This window comes from Limanda limanda, chromosome 10 (genome assembly GCF_963576545.1).
Source record: "Limanda limanda chromosome 10, fLimLim1.1, whole genome shotgun sequence".
Classification (NCBI taxonomy): domain Eukaryota; kingdom Metazoa; phylum Chordata; class Actinopteri; order Pleuronectiformes; family Pleuronectidae; genus Limanda; species Limanda limanda.
Window position 1 is genome coordinate 7506934 of NC_083645.1, and position 21391 is coordinate 7528324.

Sequence of the window (21391 nt, forward strand, 5' to 3'; positions counted from 1 at the left end):
TAGTGCGGATCTGGATAATGATCCGAAAGTATCAGATCTCAATACATGTATATTCAATATGGTGACAAAGGTTTTCTGTGACTTCAAGGAGAAGATTGAAGCTTGCAGCAATAATAGCCTTGTAACTGTGACTATATTTTATTAGTCAGTTTATATTCTTATAAAATATCAACAGACCATAAATACACCTGTGAAACATTAAGTATTGTTGGGAATCTACTGTAAAATTCCAATGTAACCTTTAAAGAGATGTCAGTAATCTGGATTTGCTGATGTTATCCATTATTATCCCTAACTTTTCACAATTTGTGCTCCATTCAAGAAATAGAGTTTAGATCGAATGTCACACAACCTTACAACGTACTGAAATATGTTAAAACAGTGTTCCTGTATGATAATGATGCAGAAACAATCACAACAGACAGAGTGACTGGTGTGAGAAAGTCGGTCTACCTCAGGCAATTCATTCTGTCTTTCACCTTTAATTATTAATGTTACATTGACACACTGCATACTGAATGAAAGAAAGGTTATGCGTTATAGAAATATATAGAATCCTGTCTAACAAGAGATGGGGATATGGAATTAATTAAAGTAGTGAACTTTAAAATGTTGTTATAACAGAGGGATTTGGATGATATATGAAGAAACCACTGGTATAATGTGAGGCTGTATGTTGTTTTTATATATGAAAATGTCCCAAAGATTTTCGTAAGTTTATGTTAATGCTTGAAACATATAACAATGTCAGCTAAATAAGAACTACTGTTTTAAGCTTAATACCCCTTCTGCGATTTCCCTCTGTAATTTCCTGCTGTTACTGCCGCTGTCACGAAGATAATAAGGACGCTTATTCTGGTTCTGTTAAATTCTTTGATTTGATTTTGCTCTTGTCTTTTGTTTTACAGCTTTTCTTTATTAAGAAGCATGAGTTTTCTTTTATTACCACGTAAAGCCTGCATTAGATCATTTTCCGAATGTCCCAAAATCAAGCTCTGGATGTTTCATTGCTAAATATATGAACAAGTGCAGAGAGATGCCAGAATCCACATCCCAGAGTCACGTACCACATTGAGTATTGAACGAGGAGTTTTGTGTGTGTGGGGGGGGGGTGGAATCAATAACGGCTTACTGCAAATGTGAAAGTGACAAAGTCTGGAATCTTTCTCTTTTAGGGGAACAGTGGAGGCCCGCTTTGTTTATGTCTTCGTTTTGGGCATCCTCTTCACGGGCACCAAGGACCTGCTGCGCTCCCAAATCATCACAGCAGATGCCAAACTGAAGAGCAGGGGATTGTGGGAGATTTACAGCGGTTTGGTTTTGCTGGTCACGCTGCTGTTCCGTCCCCACAACATGCCCGTGCTGTGCTGCTGCCTGTTGATCCAAACGCTCATGGCTCAGTTTATCTGGAAGAAGCTCCACTACGACGCAGCCCAGACCACCATCATGCACTACTGGTTTGGACAGGCCTTCTTTTACTTTCAGGTAAACAAAAATAATCATGTTAGTAGTGGTGCACATTTTAATAGCTATGGTGTGAGGCAATATGTAGTGCATCTAAAAATGAAGCTAGAGTACCCCAGATACTAACTTTGCCCTCTTGTGCATTTGGAGCCAGAGTCTGTGCAGTAGCAATAGGAGGATATAGCCACAGCAGTGAGGTGCCACTAATCCTGAGTCAGTCTCAGCTGTCAATCATGACGTTTCACCCTTTTTTGCATCAAAACTAATTCAAGCCAATCTGACCAGAAAAATGAAACACTTGAACAAACATCAATGTGGTAAGAACTACCTAAAATTACAAAAACCTGGTCCCTGTCCCATACACTAACATGGATGACAGGGGATAACAACCTGTACTGCAGTCAGCCACCAGGGGGCTATCAACACATTTTGGTTTCACTTTTGGGGAGCTGTCATGTCTTCCATCTCACAGTCTATGAGATTCTACATAGTAGTGTTTAAGTCTCCAGTTAGAATAATTCACCATCTAACTCTGTTAAAGCAATGTCGTAAAGCTTTTAGCAGCTGAATATTCAGCAAATCTGTCACTTTTTTGTGGTTTACTTGAGAAAGGCCTGTAACCCTGACAACTTGAGCTGAGCTGCTCATTGGGCAAATGTGTAGACTGTAATTTTACAGCTTCCATATGTCAACGTACAAGGCTTTGTGTTGAGTTTCTGTCAACATCTTAAAAGTAGCTTGAGACCCATTAGGATTTTGATTATGTCATATCTCTGGCTGAACAACAGCTGCTTTTGTAAAGGCATATGTTGGTTCCTTTAAAACAGAATTCTGGGTGCTTTAGTTATCAATGGTTTTGCACTTTGACAGTAAGATAAAATATTTATTAATCCTGTTATATTACTTAACTTTCTCTCTACAAATTTAGCTCAGTTAAAGCAGTAGAACTGCCCCAGCAAAATAACACACGTCTTGTTACTAGAAAAACAATAGCAACAGTTTACAAAACTGCATGATGCCGAAACCAAAAATGTCAGAGGTGGGAAGATGTGGGTGATAGAACGAAACTTGCTGACGCTCACATCTTCAAAAGTAAGTTCTGAGAATAACACACCCTGAGTAAGTTTCTGTTGTGTGATTGTAAGAGACGTCTCATTTAAAGCTGGCACACGGAGTGAAGCAGCATTTAGTAAAACTATCACCACTGATAAAGGAAAGTGTAATAGGAACTGTTTTGGGCAGGGGAAGTGTTTGTGTTTAAATTAAATTACACAGCAGCTGGACTAGTTGTGTCCTGTGGATGTGTTATGGGGTTATGGGCTATGACTGCTCCTCACAGGCCATTGGATTTAACCTCTACCCTAGGCAGATGTTTGGTTAGCAGCTGTGTACGGTTGTCAACACTGAACTTCCACATCCGTAACATTTTAACAACCCTCATCACCTTTGGGTCATTAATACTGTGATGAGCTCGGGAATCGACTGCCACCAGACAATTTTCAGTCTAACTGCCCAGGCATGTAATCACAGACCTTCGAGTAATAACGTTCTCAACGAAGCTTTAACCATAATGGATCTGTAAAGCTGCGTCACCCTGTATGTGATTTAGATTTACTGCTCTGAAACAAAAACTGCTGTTACAGCAGATCCCATACTTCTGGGCTGCAAATCAATCATGATTCAAGAGGTTAGCATAACAATTATGACAATAATAATAAAAATAGTGTTTGTTATACTGTAGAGCACCTCTCAAAAAACAGGTGTACAAAGTGCTTCACAGTCATAAAAACTGAAAACTATTACTGTAACAAATTATCACATGAGACAATGAATAAAGCATCTCAATCAAAGTCCATTTATAAAAATCCACTTTGAAAAGCACTTTAAAAGAGGACACTGAGGTAGCTTGTCTGATGGACATAGGCAGGTTATTCCAGCGTTGTGGAGCCCTTACAGTAAAAGCTCTGCCGCCCTCTGTAACAAGGCTTGTCCCGGGTAACGAGAGTCACAGCCACTTAGCAGATCTAAGGCTGTGGTCAGACCTGGTATTGACAATCTATCCTGAGAAGTCTGATCACAAGCAGACAATGCTAAGTATGTGTGTTCACACACATTAACATCCATCCTGAATGCAAATAATCCTGATTAATTTATGTTGAGTTTACAGATATGTCCGATGTCACTGTTTGTGTGTGTGTGTGTGTGTGTGTGTGTGTGTGTGTGTGTGTGTGTGTGTGTGTGTGTGTGTGTGTGTGTGTGTGTGTGTGTGTGTGTGTGTGTGTGTGTGTGTGTGTGTGTGTGTGTGTGTGTGTGTGTGTGTGTGTGTTTGTTGGCTTTAGAGAGAGAGAGAGAGGAATCGGGAGGGGCTGAGTGTAGCTAATGTGAAGGAGGACTTGATCAATTCAAGGAAAATGTCAATCATTATGTGTTGGTCAGTGTTGATATTGTAACCGAGAAGAGTGAAAATACTTTTGGTTCAATTTGAAACTGAAGCAGGTCCAGGAAGCACTTGCGTTGAGTGCGTTCAGACCTGATCTGAGTGCTGACAACTTGTCATCAAGCCAGATGTTAATACCAGGTCTGAGTGCAGCCCAGGTGAAAGGGAGGATGAGTTTTGCTTTGTTGGACAGCACAAGGCCATTCAGTGATTTAAAAACAAAGAACAAACTTCAAAAATCAATTCTAAAAACCATGGGTAACCAGTGAAATGAGGCGAGAAGGGGCATCATGTGCTCATACTTTTGACTTCTTGTTAGAATCCCATAGCTGCTGGGTTTTTAATAAGTTGGTGGTGGTACATTGATTACTGGGGGACCCCTGTGAATAATGAGTTGCAGTAATCCAGATGACTGGAGACAATAGCATGAGATGAGGGTTTGTGCATTATTGAATGAACAGAATGATCCAATGTGGACAGTATTGCTGATTTGACTGAAAGCAGACAGCAGAGTCTCATTAATATCTGCAGAAAGCGGTTGGATTCAAAGTTTTGGGGGGGGTTTTGGAGGCCAAACGCTCCAATCATATCACATGAGGGACTGACTATCAGACAGGAGAGGATTTAGCTGCTCGTTTGTAGATGCGTCATGTTGGAGTGATGGACATGTCCGACTTTGCTGCAGTGGAATTCCTGAGGATTAATCTCCATTCCAAAACCAGATGGTCTCTGAAGCAGCAAGAAGGTGTTTATTCTTCAGAAATGATACAGTTTGTGCAAAAGCGCTTATGCGTCACCTGATGTGTATGAATTCAACTAAACAACCTCCTGTAAAATCTATGAATCATGGACTGTTTTAGAGCTGAGAAATGAAAAGGGGATCTCTCATTTGATCATCTGTTCTCATCAGTTCTACAGTTATTTCTGTTTTGCACATATAGCCATTCGCAAAGCATGAATTCAATGTATGGAGGTAGCAGGAGTGCATGAATGTCGCTGGCACATACTACAGAGTGACAGAGAAAGAAAGAGAAGTGATGAACAAGTTCTTGTGTGTGAGAGAGGACTGCAATATCTGTCACTTCCAGGTACGTGCAAAACTGCATCTGAAACTGAGGTCTGTCTGTCAGTGTGGACATTAAAAACTGTATGAACAATAGTTGGAGCTTGCACGCTGCAAATAGTACTGCATGCAGCAATTTAATGCACTTAGAGCACCAAGTTAGAGATTTGTTATGATCTAGAAGATGATCAATAGGAAACACTGTATATAAAAGGTTTAAAGTTATCATTCTCACACAATGTACAGACGGTCAGTACTCAGACTTTCTCAAACAGAGGTGTGTCTGGAGTCATCTCATATCCATGCTTCTTCTCCGCGTGGTGTGCACTTCAGCAAAGAGCTCTCATCGACCATCCTTGCTCTCTTACCGTTGTTATGACGATCAATTTTGTCTGGAAATTCATACATAAAACATCTTATGCTCTCTTGCTTTATCACGAGTGATGTATTTGTCCACGATGACTTCAGCAAGTAGAAAACATGCATATGTAGCAATCAACCTGCTCACTGGTATTCACTGGGTGTTTGTTTAAGATGGAGCCAGCTGTTAATCCTCTCGTCCTGTGGGATCACAGGCGGCCTGTGCACAGAAGGGAATTAAATGATCACATGTTCCATTGCTGCTAGTGGATCATCGTCGCATTCAAATGTAACAAGAAAGGCATCGTTGATCTGTGCTGATTCCCAGAGACACTTTTTTTCCCCTCGTGTGTGTTCATGCATAGGGCGGAACTTAAATGCAACAGCCTAGAAATCAGAAGGAATTTTAAAGGTAATTATCACTTGTTATGCAGAAAGAAATTGAATTTGTCAAGTAAAACACTTACAAAGTGAAATGCTAATGAGCCAATTTGAGCTTTATCGGACAAGATCAGAATGTGCCACTCAGAAATCAGATTAGGCTCCTGAGCAGCTCGAGTTCGAACACAAATGACTTTGACTGAGAATTCTCTGAACTTCAGGACTAGACTCAAATATATACAATGGTTTTATCATAAATCACAGATAAAGGAATATTGCTTAGACAATGGATCTGTACTTATCAAAAAAACTGAAACATATATACAAGTTAGATAATTCATGGCTTGCATCCTAAGACAGGCCTTGTTTCACACAAATTACAACGAAAACGAAAAGTCTACAACCAAACAACAAAGTAAATACATGTACACACTTATTGCGTCACACATTATGAATAAGTTGCTGCTGAGCAATAAATAGTATCACTCCCAGGTTAAGTTTGTGATAAAACAACTATGTAAAACTTTTTATGAAATATTTCATTGTTTTCTTTGTGTGAATATATCCTACACTTATAGCACCATATACACTTTATATTGTGGCTCTAAATCGTGATGTACTGCACTGAAAACACTTTCCCAAGACTAAAGAAAAGCAGAAAATGAGAAAGGGTTGGTACAGTTTAATATCTTGAGTGAACTTCAGGCATATTTAACTTTTTTGTTAGTTGAATGAGTCATAAATATGCTTGGTATTAAGAAAACCAACATATGGTGAATAAAAGTATGCACACAAACCTGACCTGAGTGACTCTGTGAGTTCAGCTGCAGATAGAAAGCTGTGGGCACTGCTCTGGTCTGGGAAACACAAACAACCGGGCTGCTGGGAAACTGCCAGAAGCTCAAAGTAATGATGATGAGGCAAAGGAGCAGGCGTCAGAGCTCAGAAATGCTTACAAAGCTTCACCCACAGATCTTTGTGTACTCTTTTGTCGGAACACAGGGTGAGTTATCCACGCGCCCCTGGCCATGCTAAATAAAACTTTCTTGTGCTTCTGCAGGGCAATTCCAACAACATTGGCACCGTCGACATTTCAGTCGGATTCATCGGACTGGAAAGTTACGTGGAGGCACCTGCCATCTTCTTAACGGCCCTCAACACTTATGCGGGGCCCGTGCTCTGGGCATGTCACCTGGTCTGCTACCTCAGCTCAGCGAGAGGCCGGTAAGTCACCCTGACGCAGTTTGTACCCTGCTGGCACGTCTGCACTTTCCAGAAAGAGTACAATTAGAAACTGGTGTCTTTTGTTGTTGTTGTTTAAATAGCTAAAAGGAGTGAGGTAAAAGCTGCAAGTAAAGAAAAAATGTTTTTTGAGAAAGTTAAAGTAACTAATGAAAAAACTGTTGAAATAACTCAAAGTCATGAAAAGGCTTCTCTCACCTTAAACTGTAGAAGTTTAACTTTCCTTCTTTTTTAAGGCAACCATAACACTCACAGTTCAATTTTAGGAAAGCATTATTGTAATAATAAGTTGGATTTTAAAGCAGCTGTCACATGTTAAAAGACTCTGTGGTACAATTATAGGCTGTTGCTATTAAAGACTGTAAAACCCCTGATGTAATATAGTCATAAGGCTCTCATTGCTGCAAGTTTACCTTTCCACCCTTTTACAAATACATTTCTAGATCTTGTCTCTTTCAGAATTCTCACAATGTTTAAAAAATCTGCTCCAAAAGGAAATGGGTTCTACTCTTTTTACTAAGTTTCATTAAAATGATTTGAGTAGTTTTAGCTGAGATCGTTATCCTGATAAACGACAAACAGACAGAAATGAAACATAACCTCACTGGCAGAAGTAATAATACAACAAGCGGATGGATTTAAAGTGGATGAATAAAAACCCATTCGGAACATTATGGTTAGAAATACTTTTATTGTACTTTAAACCATCCGTGGCATCTCATCCACAGCATCATCACTGCTAAGGGAATCCGGAGTGTTTCTTTCATATTTAAAAAAATATATATACTTTTTCATTCTGAATTCTCTCTGCGGAGACAGTGCAGGTGCAGATATATATTCTGTTAATTGGTTCACTCATGGCAGCAGGGTGATTTGGCTTGCAGGGTATCAAAGATGCATGTAAACAGCTTAACCTGCATAACACCTCAACTGGAGAGAGGCCAGTCGCTGGGCTGCTGTGTGTTTGTGTGAATGCAGCCAATAAGTGAAGCCCCCCCCCCTCAGTGCCCCGAGATGAGCTCTGTGTCTTGCCACCAACTGCCCTATAGACAGAACCTAAACCAGAATCCTCCTTTAATGTAGATAAAGTTTGGTATTTGTATAAAAGTATTTTTGTTTTACCTGCCGCCGTTGTTAAAATGCCAGTGACAGAAATTCAGGGATATAACTATAACATCTATCTGCAGCCTCGTGATTTAAAGTCCCTACAATTCCTTAGCACAAAGGCCCCAGAGAAATTAGTTGCAGAGGGTGTATTTTTCAATGCATGATTTAGATTCTTAATAATTTCCGATCCCACATTTGAATATAATGTGTTTGACTTTTTAGTTGCCCAGACAGTCTCTGATTAAAAAGCTCTACTCATCTTAAAAGGTTTGCATTGCCAGAGGCAGAGCCTGGGGATGACAAAGTTGATCCATTAATACATCCAACATTTTTGTCCAAGTGGCTCCCCTCTGATGAGTTGCAGCGAAATGTGATGAGGACTTTAAAAGAGAAACTTCTCAATGATGTTGGTGACAAAGACACAGTAACCTGGATTGATGTCCATAAAGTTTTCTCTGACAATACCCCCTAAAAATTCCACTTTAGTATAGAAGTATTAAACTTTATTCTCCATGTTGATTATAATGGCCTTGATCATCTTTCCTATAGCATTATACTACATCTGTATGACTCTTTTAAGGTGGGGTCAGCGATTTCTTGACTATCACCGATATTTGAACTCAAGACCAAAACAGCTACACCTGTCCCTTCACTGCTCCTTCAGAATCTCCACTCCATTCATTCATTCTCAGTCATTGCCAAGGTGAACCACTGATCTCATCAAGTTGGAATTAGTCCCCACAAACAAGTATACCATCCTTCAATAGTAGAAGCAGAGGAATGACGACATTCTCTCGTTCAGGATGTAACAGATGACGTTTCTACACGTTTACTTATTAATCACGTTAAGAAAGAGGATTAGCATACAGGTAGCATATACTGTTCATGACCCCTACTGCCCTCTGCACGAGCATGAATATCTTTGTTGCTGATTGGCTGGAACAGTGTTGTGCTGTTGGATTGTCCATTTTTCTTTAGCCGTTTTCTTTAGGGCTTTTCCCAGAGTTTTCCTTTCACACATGAACAACGCAGCAGGAGGTTCTGCACTCAGATGCATTCACAACAGCACAGATACCTCTGGAGCGTTCAGGTGAGGGGTGGTGCACCAGGCAGAGGCAGGAAGTAAAGTATTAATTCCACTGCGAAGATCAAAGGTTTTTGGTTCAAAGCACATCGACACTGGCGATCTCACATATTCGTCTGTGTCTTCTATGTGTGTGTCTCCACTATCTTCTCATATAGACATTTGGAAATTATCCAGAGTTTTTGACAAAGAAGAAACTTGACTCTTACTCTGACATTTGTGTACTCACATGTGGTCCCTATGGAGAAAGTCAGGAGATTCAGTGTATGACTGAAAGCAGGTTTTGTTTCCCAAATACAGAGACAGGGCTGTGTGTTTAAACCAAATTCTTTCCAGCCCACACATAGAACACACAAAAAACAGACCATGAGGAGATATTAGCAGAATTTAACAAAAAGTGTACTGGATTAAAATCACTTACCCCACCTTTAAGAGTAAATGTTTCACAAATTCAGAGTAAAGCCACAGTGGCAAAGGAGAATGACTTCCCAGTAACCGTGCACTAAATAACACCACCGATCTGCTGTGTATTTCATGCATATAAATCCATGCCCCTCTACTAAAAAACTGAACTCAGACGCAGCACAATGTGAACCTGAGGTCCAAAAACAACAATGTAAGCAGGTGGTAAATCGCATTTAGAGTGACAGCACGATTGATCCGCCCACAAGCAGCTGCTACTGGGGGGGGGGGGATGCTGGTGCCTGCGCTGCCTCGCTACACTCACGGTGGTTTTACCCTCCGTAACCCAATCACCAGCATGTTGTTCATTCTGCCCCAGAGTTTGATATCATTTAACCTACGATACCCTTCATACATTACACATTCAATCCAGCTTGTGAACGTTATATTCTGCACCACAGGACCATCTTGCATTGCTAGCATAAATCACAGTGAGGTGCTTCTCACAGAAGCCCCACTTGCAATATGGACATATGAGACTAAAAAAAGTCTCATCCAGAGACACAGAGATACAGTCGCTCATTTGAGATTCACTCTGCACCGTCAGCAGCTCGGCCACAAGGCAAATGCTGGAAATGGGCTTTGATCGATAGCTATTCCACGGGTTTCCCTTGACACCGTCAAAGTCCACTTAAAGCCGTCCTAGGGTTTGAAGTCAATGTTTTCATCGTGTTATTGTTCCACATAATCATCTTCAAGGCTGGCTAATCAGAGGAGACTCATCTCTACTTTACTATTTTTACTATTTTCATTTAAGTCACATACACAGGCTCAAATACAAGCAGCAGAAATCATATAAAGGTCAAACTATTTCCACATTTTCTTGATTTCCAAGACACTGAATTGGTTCTTGTTGAGAGGTGAAAAAGCACAAGTGGAGATGGTGACAGGCTGTTGATCTTTAGTGCTGCTTTCTACAGTGAGGTGTTGGTTTACTGACATATGAGATATTGGAGGAGGACAGTCAGTAGATGCATCGTTTATCCTTCATTTTGCACTGTCTAACGCTTAGAACAACCAGACCACAGCTTATTTCTCATCCTTTCACCTCCTTTCACCTTCTGTCTACTTTCTACATCTTGGTCGTTTTGTTTTACAAATTTAACTTTTCCAACCACACACTCGCTGTAAATGACATCAAGCTAAAGTAGTGCTAAGCCTCTTTGTCACATCATTCATTTATAATTTGTAACTGCAAATTAGACACACAAGTCAAAGATGAGGCTCATCTCCTCCACCGAGAGGAGGATGAAGTCTGGCAGGATTTTACAGACTGTTTAACCCACCTGAGAGGTTGCACATGAATGTTTCAGCAGCTCTTTGAGGTCGAACACAGAAATAAACTTAAGCTGTGTTAAAAACAGCAGCACTGTGGAAGTAGCCATTAGCTGGAGAGCTTAACTTGTAAATTCACAGATTTACAAATTAAACCAGACTAATCGCTATTTAATCATGATATCACTAATAAATACCTGTTTTTTAGACATAAAAGTTATAGTTAATATCAATCTTGTCTTTTGGGAAGGTTCATCTTTGACCTGTTCTAACTTTATTCATGTATGACAACAGCGTTGTTGTTGGACAGAGTTGTACCAGTTATCTGTAAATAAAGTTTGACAGATGTTTTGTGAGGAGTACCTCAGAAACAGTTCATTTGGACTGTGTACTTCTGTTTTGCATACTTAGAGAATGTACTTTACTACAGCAGTATATTTAATAGTCCATACTTTCCAAGGACAAAATGTTTGGAGCTGAATAAAAGTGGAATGGTGTAGAAAAGATTTTTGAAAGAGAATAACCTTTGGTATATAACATAATGGACTAATGTGATTACAAGTTATTTTGCATTGGATTACAAACAAAAATTTTCTTTTCTTACTCTTGTCACACAGATGAAGATCTTAAGGTTTTGTCATTTATTATAATAATATAGTCTAATTTTCTTTCCTGGGCCTTTGGTTTAATTTCCGCCTCCAATCTGGACTGTCTCCCACGTCTCCTACCTTATCAGTGTGTCTTCTCTTGTCCTGAAGTTCCTCCCCCTCAGCTGGGACTCTGCCTGTTTGAATGAACAAAATTGTTTGTGTGTTTGATTTTAAATCTCCTAATTTCCTCTCTGCATCCATCCACCTATCATGCAGGTTTAAAGTTATTTACTTCTTCAGTATGTGCCAGCAATCCATAATATTGTGTGAAGGGTAATTGGATCAGACTCTTCTCCTGGGTACACGTAAAATATTCTAAATGTGAAAAATGTGGCATCATCAGAAACAATTGGCACCTTTAGTGACTCAACATCCTCACGGATCATTTAGAAACAATAAATTGACTCAGGGTGACCTTTGCTCACCTAGAAACTTTTCTGTGTTGCTCTACAGGAAGTGTTCTTATTATTCACAACACACAGAGTTGTGCCTGCTGGTCCTTCCTCCTCACTGATGCATCTTCTTCTTCTCTGCAGGAGCCCGGTTTCAGTCGGTCACGGCTGCTACTGCTTGGCGCTGCTGAGGTCTGTGCCTGCTGCAGCCTACATTGTGCTGGTGACTGTCCTGCGCTACCATCTCTTCATATGGAGTGTCTTTTCGCCCAAATTACTGTACGAGTCCATGCACCTGCTGCTGACTGCAGGGATCTGTCTCTTCTTCAACACCATGGAGCAGAGCCACAGCTCCGGTACGTCATAGGCAGAAAGGCTGATCTTCCACTAAGGGAATCTCTGGAGTCGAAGGGTCAGATCAAGTCTCTTGATTATGTGTGTAAGAACAGCTAATAAAGACTGATGCACACTGGAGCATGCTTATCCTCACTCTGTAGTGTACTCGTCTGTTCACAGTATGTGAGCAGATGCCTCTGAAACAGTCCATCAGCCGGACTCTCTACGTCTGCTTTGCTAAAAATACTTTGAGAATGCTCTTACAATGCACTTTTGAGCAGTTTATTTAATATTTAATACTTTCCAAGGAGAAAAATGTTTTTGATTGAATAAAAGGGGAATGGTGTAAATAAACTTTTTGAAGTAGCATCACTTTTTTTATACATAAAGGGTGTGACCTCAGGGACTGGTGTACAGTGAGTAGGAGTGATGCAGAGTTTAATGTTTCGACTCCATGGGTTCAACATCAGTGCAGAAGCTTGTGTGTTTATGTTGAACAGAGTGTGAACATGATGTTTACAGAGCTGAATTCTGCTGAACAATTGTTGTATAGATCATCAAACAGGGAAAGGAGAAGTATTTATAACATGGTAAATGGATTATTTATACAACACTACTCCTGTCTTATGGACCTCTCTAAGCCCTTGTACAGTTCACATTCACCCATTCATGCACACACTCAAACAGAGCTCCTACATGCATCATATCTTACACTTATTCATACACTGTCAGCCCAGCCGTCAGAAGCAATGTCTGGGGTTTGGTATCTTGCCCAAGGACAAAATGAAATGTGGACTAGAAGAGCCGGAGTTCAATCCACCGACCCTCCGGTGAGTGGACGACCTGCTCTACCCCCTGAGCCACAGCCGTCCGATAACTAAATTAATGATGGCTGAATTCCATTTAGCTACTTTAGTTTCAGGGTCATAGTTTTACTGTCACGTCTATGACATTACAGCCGTTGTTAATGTTCACACCATTGATTTTCATAAACGTGAGCACGTGTGTGCTGTGGACTTTTGGCCTATTGACTGATCATAGAGAACTATGTTGTCAGTAGAGTGAGGGGGATGTTGGTCAAACACAGACTGTACCTGCCCACACAGTTAAAGGATTATGTAAAGGCTGTTGTCTGAGATATTTTCACATCAGATGAGTAGTTACAACTCAGACTTCTTGTTCATAGTCTTAGAAAATGGCTGGACGATAAAGAAAAGGCTTCAAATTACCAATATTGTTAATCTCATGCCAATCTCAGAGCTCATCGGCTATTGTCTGACAACGAATTGGCTTCTGTGGCCAACAGCTTCTGGTGTAGAGTGTAGACATCGGCCTTCTGGGCCAAGCCTTCAGTTCTCTGATACTGTTTACCGTCCGACCAGTTTCTGTTATCACACAAAACACTGTGATACTTTTTAAAGGTGTCTTCAAGTCGACATCTAGGCTTATCTCTATCAACAGCTATCTGCTTATGAATGCAGATAAATTAAAAAGCAGATAGCTGATGCATTTCGGTCGATGTGCTCCGCCTCCTTTGCTCTCGTCGTGGACTGTTTACCTGGGAGCAATCAAGTCCCGCTCAAACATAACCGGTCAAACTAGAAACAAAAACCAGAAGGATTCCAACCCAAAAATCCTTACTCCCAGATTCTGCATATTCACATCTAGAATCTGTTAACTGAAATGTATCTCATGCTAACCTAAATTTATACAAAACACAATTTCCAGTAACTAAATTATCTGTCTCCAATATAGTCATCAGTTCTCTTGAAATTTCCAGATTCTTAAACCTCAAAGGTACCAGGTGAAAAGGAAATATCATATTTGTACTATTATAAACTGCAGCACATGTTGAACAGTTCTAATTAAAATTTCAGTCGGTAGCAATATTATTTTTTGGCAAACATTTCTACACATGATAGTAATAATAAAGTCGAGGCCCATTAAGAAGACCTGACATACTTTTCCTGACACGCAGCCCGTTTTATTTCAGTGTAGCTCAATGAGGATTTAGCTGTGGTGATGTCAGGCACAGAATCCGTGTAACACAGCATGTAGGACGCACTTAATGAAATTGGAATGAATACCCAGTTAAGATGGTGGTGTCAGTTCTTTGCCATAAATATATTCAATTTATATTTTTCTCCTCATAACATTTTCTACTCAATCTACTGAGGTAGTTTAAATTTACAAACAATGAGCTCGCTGATATCAACAGCCATCATTCATCTGCACCACAGCTTCAAGAAGATGTGGAAAAGTGAAGTGCACTTTCCTTCTGTTTTTGTATTTATTGAGTTCCCACATTGTTGTGGAGGAGATAGAGTTTGAAAACAAAAGAACAGCTAAAATTATTCTAGCTGGATGACCTCAAGGTTTTGCTAAAGGCACACAATTTCCTTTTTTTAATTTGCTCCCCTTATCCGGCTGAATCCTCTTGTATATACATTACAATTTTCATTGTGCAAGTCATATAACTTCCAGAGTCTGGCACTGCATTGCGTCATGCACTTCTCCAACTTCTACTCAATCGGTTCCTTCAATATCACTGAGAATTCTACCAAAGTAAAGTTGGAAAGTTGGCGATCGTCCAAAGTAATAAGACTATGGAGCCAGAACAGCAAACAGTGTGCTGCTGTCCAAGTACTTCTGGAGCTCACTGTATTATTACGGACTGCTGGGACGTGAAATGTTGGACTGATCAAACTTTTGAATGTCATTGACCCTCGGTTTCTGTATCATCATCTTTTTGGTTTTGTGTCATGGTGTGGCCATCTCCCACAGGCAGGACCACAGAGCTAAGACTTCCACTGAAACCGTCATGTTGTCAGGTTGCCTGTGTCTGTGATGTCACTGAACAGCTGTGACGACTTCTTTCTCATTATAACCTGGCAGACCTTGGCTCTGAGATTTGTCCAGAAAACAGGTTTAAAGATATAGTGTTAAAGCCACAGTGAGCAATTTTTCACCTCCAGGCAGTGAAGTGAATTGTAAGTTCCCACCCCAAAAACGTGTCACTCACCTTGATGAGCTGACTGCCTTGAAACAGAAACTCCCCCAAGGCTAAGATCAAGGACGTTCCCTCAAGTTGCCATGGGCGTGGGAGATGCAGATGGCAAAACTGAGGAAAGGTGGAAGACACAGCAGTGCTGGTGTTTGGTGTGTTATTGAATAGCGTTTGTGCTTCGAGACGAGTCGGACTCTTTATTGTACTGCCATCGAAGTTGTTGCCGTGAGTCACCTTGACAGGAACAGGGAGCCGCAACGCTGGCTACACCCAGAGAGAATGGAATTTAAATGTCCTGAACAACATTGAAAAGTTAGACAAACAAGAGGATTTACATTTGAATAGACTGACAGACATTCACGGCATATGGATCACAGCGTGGTTACTGGTTTCAGAAGCAGGACACGTTTAGCTTTCAGGTTTTCAGGCTCAACATCATGTTATGTTGCACACTGTCACAGCACACAGGCTTCAAACAAAGGCTGATGGAGAAGTTGATGAAACAGATATTAATCTACATCACTCATGAGGATTGTTTCCTCAGTGATCAGTATGCTTCATATCACTTTGCCTGTCCTACAACAGTGTCGAAGTAGAAAGGAGTAGTTTTACATTTTCCAGGAAACCAGAAGAGGCTTCAGGAAGTAGATGTGCCCTGTCAGGAAATAGTCAAGGGCAGAACAATATCATTATATAGTTTATAACAGTAATGATATGTAATATTATCAGAGTGGTTATCTGTTTTAGGGTCTATCATTAGTTGTTGATTTTCAATTTTGTAGGAGAATTTTTTTTTTCATTCATTTCAAAACCAGAAATGTAAAAGCTTCACTTCATGAAAGACTCAAAAGATATTTTTAAATATGGAACCTCATGAAATGGCTATAGATTGAGCCAGTGGAGAGTTTTATTGACCCTAAAACTGTTAGGGTGTTTAAATTTGGGTCTGTTCTTTTTCCAAAACCTCCTCTGCATCCTCTGTTAAACTCGTCGTCATCGGTGCAAGACCAAGCCTCAGAACCGCTTCTCACAAATCTGATGGGACTGCTCTTTTTGTGTGGAATCATTCCTCTGTATCCAAATAGCCAACAGCCCATGAAATGGACCGGAATAATTGTAGTGTCCACATGGTTGAAAGTTTCCTCGCATGTGTTACTAATACAGTTGTACATCACAGGACGAGAGGACTGATGTCTAATTACTCTCTCTTTTAACATCCTTTCTTCATATGAGACAATCATCCTCAGATCACTTTCGTTGCATTAGATTCTGTGTCACTTCTATCAAACCTTACCCAACCCTGCTTCTTGTCAAACCAAACCTTTATAACAACCTGTAGGAGTTTAACTATCTTGATTTCATTATTTTTGCAGCAAGGAAACCAACTGTTCTATTTTCTGTTTCTGTTGATTGCTACAATGTTTGGATTTACCTGATCACATCCGTTTTCGTTTTGTATGTAGGTTATATGAACTATACAATGTGTTTGTATTGCGTCTCTTTCTGTGATTCTTTTTGCCATATGTGCTGAACCTTTTTTTTCAGATTTTCTGTTTTTCACTGAGATGGGTTTTCTTTCGGTTCCTTAGATTTCGTTACGAAGCTCTGCAACACCTGTTAAATGAAAATATGTGAAAGATGTGAGAGACAAATACCAAAATGATTTTTTTAGTCACTTTTGCAATATTTGTTTCTAATGATGAAATAAATGATTTACTCTATTGTATAATTTTGATTGTGTAACTTTTATTTGGCTGTAAGAAACTACAGGACCATTAAAGGTCATATATGATATTAACTGCCACTAGATGTCGCACCTGCACCTGCACCTCGTAACAAAAATAAACACCTTGTCACACCTTGAAACACACAAAGTGGTGTCTATACAAAGTAGTGTTGACTGGGAGTTAGCAAAGCCATGTGAAAGTTGCCCCTAAACACACAACCAGAAACGTCTTCCTGTGTACAGAGGAGCCAACACATGAACAAATATCCAACCAGCTGCAGTGCAGACTGATAACATGGATCCATAGCATCTCATCTGCAGGTTGGTCTTCCTGTCAGCGTCTGAGCCTCCATTTTTATAAACTTCCATCAGGTGTGTTTTTAAAACTTATTTCAGTATGTGGTCGCTCTTGCTGCTCCAAGCACAACTTTACAGCAGCGAGCATCAACTGTGCTGTGTGTAGCCGGTATCTATTTTCAATGCCATAGAAAATAAGTGTTGACTGCAACCTTAATGTTTAAAATCTATACATCGATCCTTTAAATTGTCTTTCAGCTGCGTGCAGGCTGGTTGAGACCATGTATCTGCAGGCTCAACCTTCTCTAGAGGATGGACCACATATGAGACACTTTCACTGGAGTTTCTCCTTCCAAACTTTCTTACTTACTTTAATAAATCTGGACAAGAAACCATCTGTGCAAGTGCACCTTGCATATCTCCACGTACAGTGTTGTGGTAGGAGGATGATAATTTAGTAATCAGCCTTCTATCTGATATCCACCCACCAAATAATTATTTTATGGCTTCAGGAGCTGGACTTCAATGCCATCATTAGAGGAACGACACGTTTCATGCTGTGCTCACTTCTGAGTGGGAGTCTCTCTTAAAATCCTCCAACGTGATGATGCGCTGAAGATCTATTATTGCCTTGAAATCAGAAACATTGCAGACAAAAACCTGAATTCAATGTTTGTTTAAAGCCAAAAACGTTGAAGTGGCTATATCAATATTCTGCTTTTATAAGTGGATTCCATGACTCTGTGTATTGTTAAATGAGTCACTCACCGTTATGAACCTCCAGAGAATAATCACCTGAATCTGCAGCTCGACAGAGTAAAGTCTTTGTTTTGGTTTCATGGCCCAGAACAGTTTGTTTCAGTTCAGTCTCTCTGCTCATCAGCCTCATGTCCAGCTTCAGCAGGCAGCTATTTTCTGTTTAAAAAAACATTGTGTACTATGGGTTCGGCTCTAAACAACAGACATCAACTAGCTGGTAAACATTTAGCAGCCAAAGAGCCAGATATTCCCTCCAGAGTTGGTAGAAATCAGAACTGAGCTTAGAGGAGAGCAAATATTGGACTAACATCCGCCAGGAGTCCAGAATCACGACTCCAGATGAATGATAATGTTGCTGTGTATCTGCTGGCAGTGTAAGCTGTTGGCTGACAGGTTTGTCACATCCGTTTAAAATAACAATGCTGCTTGTTCGTCATGTCCTCAAGTGGCCAGAAAAATCCCTTCAAGCAGGTTTAAGTGAGACTAAATGATTAGAATAATTCCAGGTCACTATTGAAAATGGATAAAAGGGACAGAATATATTTGTGTGCGACGTAAAACAAAGTGTGTGACATTTAACTTCCTTCCTTTGCAGTGTGATGTCTCTGAATCACGTTATTGTGTGTTTACGTGTGTGTGAAAGGGCATAAATCATGTTGTCATAAATCAGTTAGCGTTCTGCGCCTCCTCAGCTTGTACAATATGCTGCTGGAATACATATCTGACGCTCTGTGATTTGTGTGTCGCTGCTCATCTCTCTCATGTGAAGTCAGGACTAACCGCGCCTGGCCGTTCCAACAGAAAATACAGAACTAATTACAGAAGCCGAGCAGCTGGAGAGCTAAATTGAAGTTGTGCCTCTGAGTTGGAGCTTTCCCTGTGAACGCGACCTTAACTCGGCTCCAGCGCTGCACTCTTTTAATGCTCCAGGAGCTGTCTGCTAAGTGGCAGATGGCGGCGAGCCAAAGAGGTTATTGCAAATTTAGAGCTGGCTCCCTCTGAAAACATCCATCCACTGCAGGAGCTAGTGATTGACGCACACCTCGCTCTCTGGCTGCAGACGCTGCCAGGGTTCCCCTTCTCCCTCCGCTGCATCCCTGCCACACTTCTCTCTCTTCCAAGCTACAGAGAGGAATCCGCTCACTAAAATTCTACTCTTGTTAAGACGCCTGGAGGGAAACACTTGCTGTTTGCATAAAATTACTACTGGCTTGACTTATAGGATGGCGGAGAAACTGCTTGTTAACCCTCCATGAAGAAGATTCGACCATCACCATCGAGATCCTTTCATTGGTAATTGCATCAGATCAGACGTGAGCAGATTTGACTGTGTCCAAGTCGTGATTCTGACCTAGAAAAACGTTTGAGTATTTCTCCTGCACTTTAAATGTCAGGATGTGCTGAGAAGACTTTCTTGGAATTATATAATCACTCCATATTCAGAATAATATAGCAGTGGCACTGCTGGAGAAGCTGTAGGTGAGAAATGTGGTGCTAAGAAATCAAATGAACAATATAATTTGCAGTATGATGAACAAAGTATCCAGGAGTTAGTTGTAAGATGCTTTTCTGGCAAATGGAGCTCATTAGGTGGCAGATAAAAGGAACAAAAGACATCTGGGATAGAGAGTTTGGTTTATATCTGAGTATAAGAAGATAATGGAAAAGCAACAGTGAGGAAAAGCACTCATTAAGTATTAATTCCGCAGGCTTCCTTGTGAGATGAAGTTACTTCAATCCACAAATCCAGCTGCAGATCGGTGACGGAGGAAGCTTAGTTGTTAAAGCGATGACAAGGAAACCATTAGCAGGTCAAACGATTAGTCGATCAACAGAAGATGAATTGATAACTAACTAGATTGTTTTAGATGCCGAACATTACCCTGTCCAATGTGACACATTACAATCTGTCCACCTTGGGGTTTTGTACTGCGGACAAAACAAAAGAAGACAACACCTTGAGCTTCAGGAACTTGTGATGAACGTCACGATTTTCTGATCAATTCAAGCTGAAATAATTGATCAGTTAATAACAAAAGTAAAAATCTCATAACCCCATATTCAAAGCAGTCATAGGATGCAGCTTGACAAAGATGGACAAAGTGACTGCTACCCCAAAAGGCCTGGCGGCTGGCTGCAGTATAAGTTTGACATGTGATATCTAAACAGAAGCTCTGGTGTTGTCAGGATGCTGCAGTGCTGCATCACCCGCTGTCTGAATCGATCTGCTTCGAAAAAAAGCTTCAATTGTCATTCCACAGTTTTTCCTTGCAGGGAGAAAGAGAAGAAGAAATGGCTGCAGTTGATCAGGGAAGTTACAATTCTTGGGAAACTTCTAAGAAGTGAGTGTTTTTGTTGATCAAGCCAACGTTCCCCGGTGGAAAGGAAAGGAAAGTTACTGCCAGCAAGAACAGTTTGATTTGAATAGAATGAATTTAGGCCACTTCTTACCCTCATTGTTGCCTCACTAAAAAAAGATGTGATGTTTAATGAATTCACAGGTTCTTCCATTGTTGTTTGCTGGCAGCCTGAAAGTTTGGACCCTGATATGGATATAACATCACACTTTACCAGCTCCTCCATGTTAGTGGATGGGTCGTAGTTTACTTTCACAGAGACTGACTCTCAGCTCCATCTCCAGATCGCTACGACTCGGATAGTGGGAGGAGGTGGAGAAGATAATTCTCTGAGCTGTACACAACCCAGCTCTGTGTACGGACTCTGACAAAAAAGGCTCTAGGAATATAAATGACTTTAAATTAATTTAAATGACATCTTATAAGCTGAATCTAAAGAAAAAGGTTTCTCATTACCTGCAAATAAAGTGAACCCACAGTTAACAGGACTGCAGCTTGTGTCTAAGTGGGCGATTTTCTGTAACATGTCTTGTGTTTATATTGCATTCATTAGTGATGAAGGATCTAAACAGAAAGTTTCAAATTCTTCAAAGACATTATATCAAAGTGAACAAGATTTTGAGAAATTGGCACAGGCTAATGGTTTGGACGCTCACACATACAGTAGGTAATGAACCACATTTGGTCAGGGGAAAAACCCAGTGTTGGCTTTTAAAAGCCACTGGAGTTTTTCCAGGCACAACTTTCCCCTGGCAGCCGCACACAGACAAATGGATGTGTGTCTAATGAAAGGCTTTTAGGGTGTATTGATTTTTTTTTCTTTTTTTCGGACAAGTATGCAGATGGAAAATAATAATGTAATGTAATATGTGTGGGTTAGCCTGTGTGTCTCTCAGCAGTACAATGTGCATTCTGTGAGTCAGCAGCTGCACAAAGCGGCACAACAGGGTTCAAAAGGTTAGTTTGCACGTTAATGAGCTGATCGTCAAACC

General features: G+C 40.5%; 1 protein-coding gene across 1 annotated transcript in view; it reads left to right on the forward strand.

Moving 5' to 3' along the window:
- The window catches only part of pigg (phosphatidylinositol glycan anchor biosynthesis class G (EMM blood group)), a 64954-nt gene extending 48008 nt beyond the window's left edge, over positions 1–16946 (forward strand). The window contains exons 11-13 of the mRNA XM_061080041.1: positions 1176–1485; positions 6766–6929; positions 12062–16946. Coding sequence (XP_060936024.1) covers positions 1176–1485; positions 6766–6929; positions 12062–12284 — 697 coding nt within the window. The 3' untranslated portion in view covers positions 12285–16946. The remainder of the gene's footprint in view (positions 1–1175; positions 1486–6765; positions 6930–12061) is intronic.
- The last annotated feature ends 4445 nt before the right edge of the window (positions 16947–21391 follow it).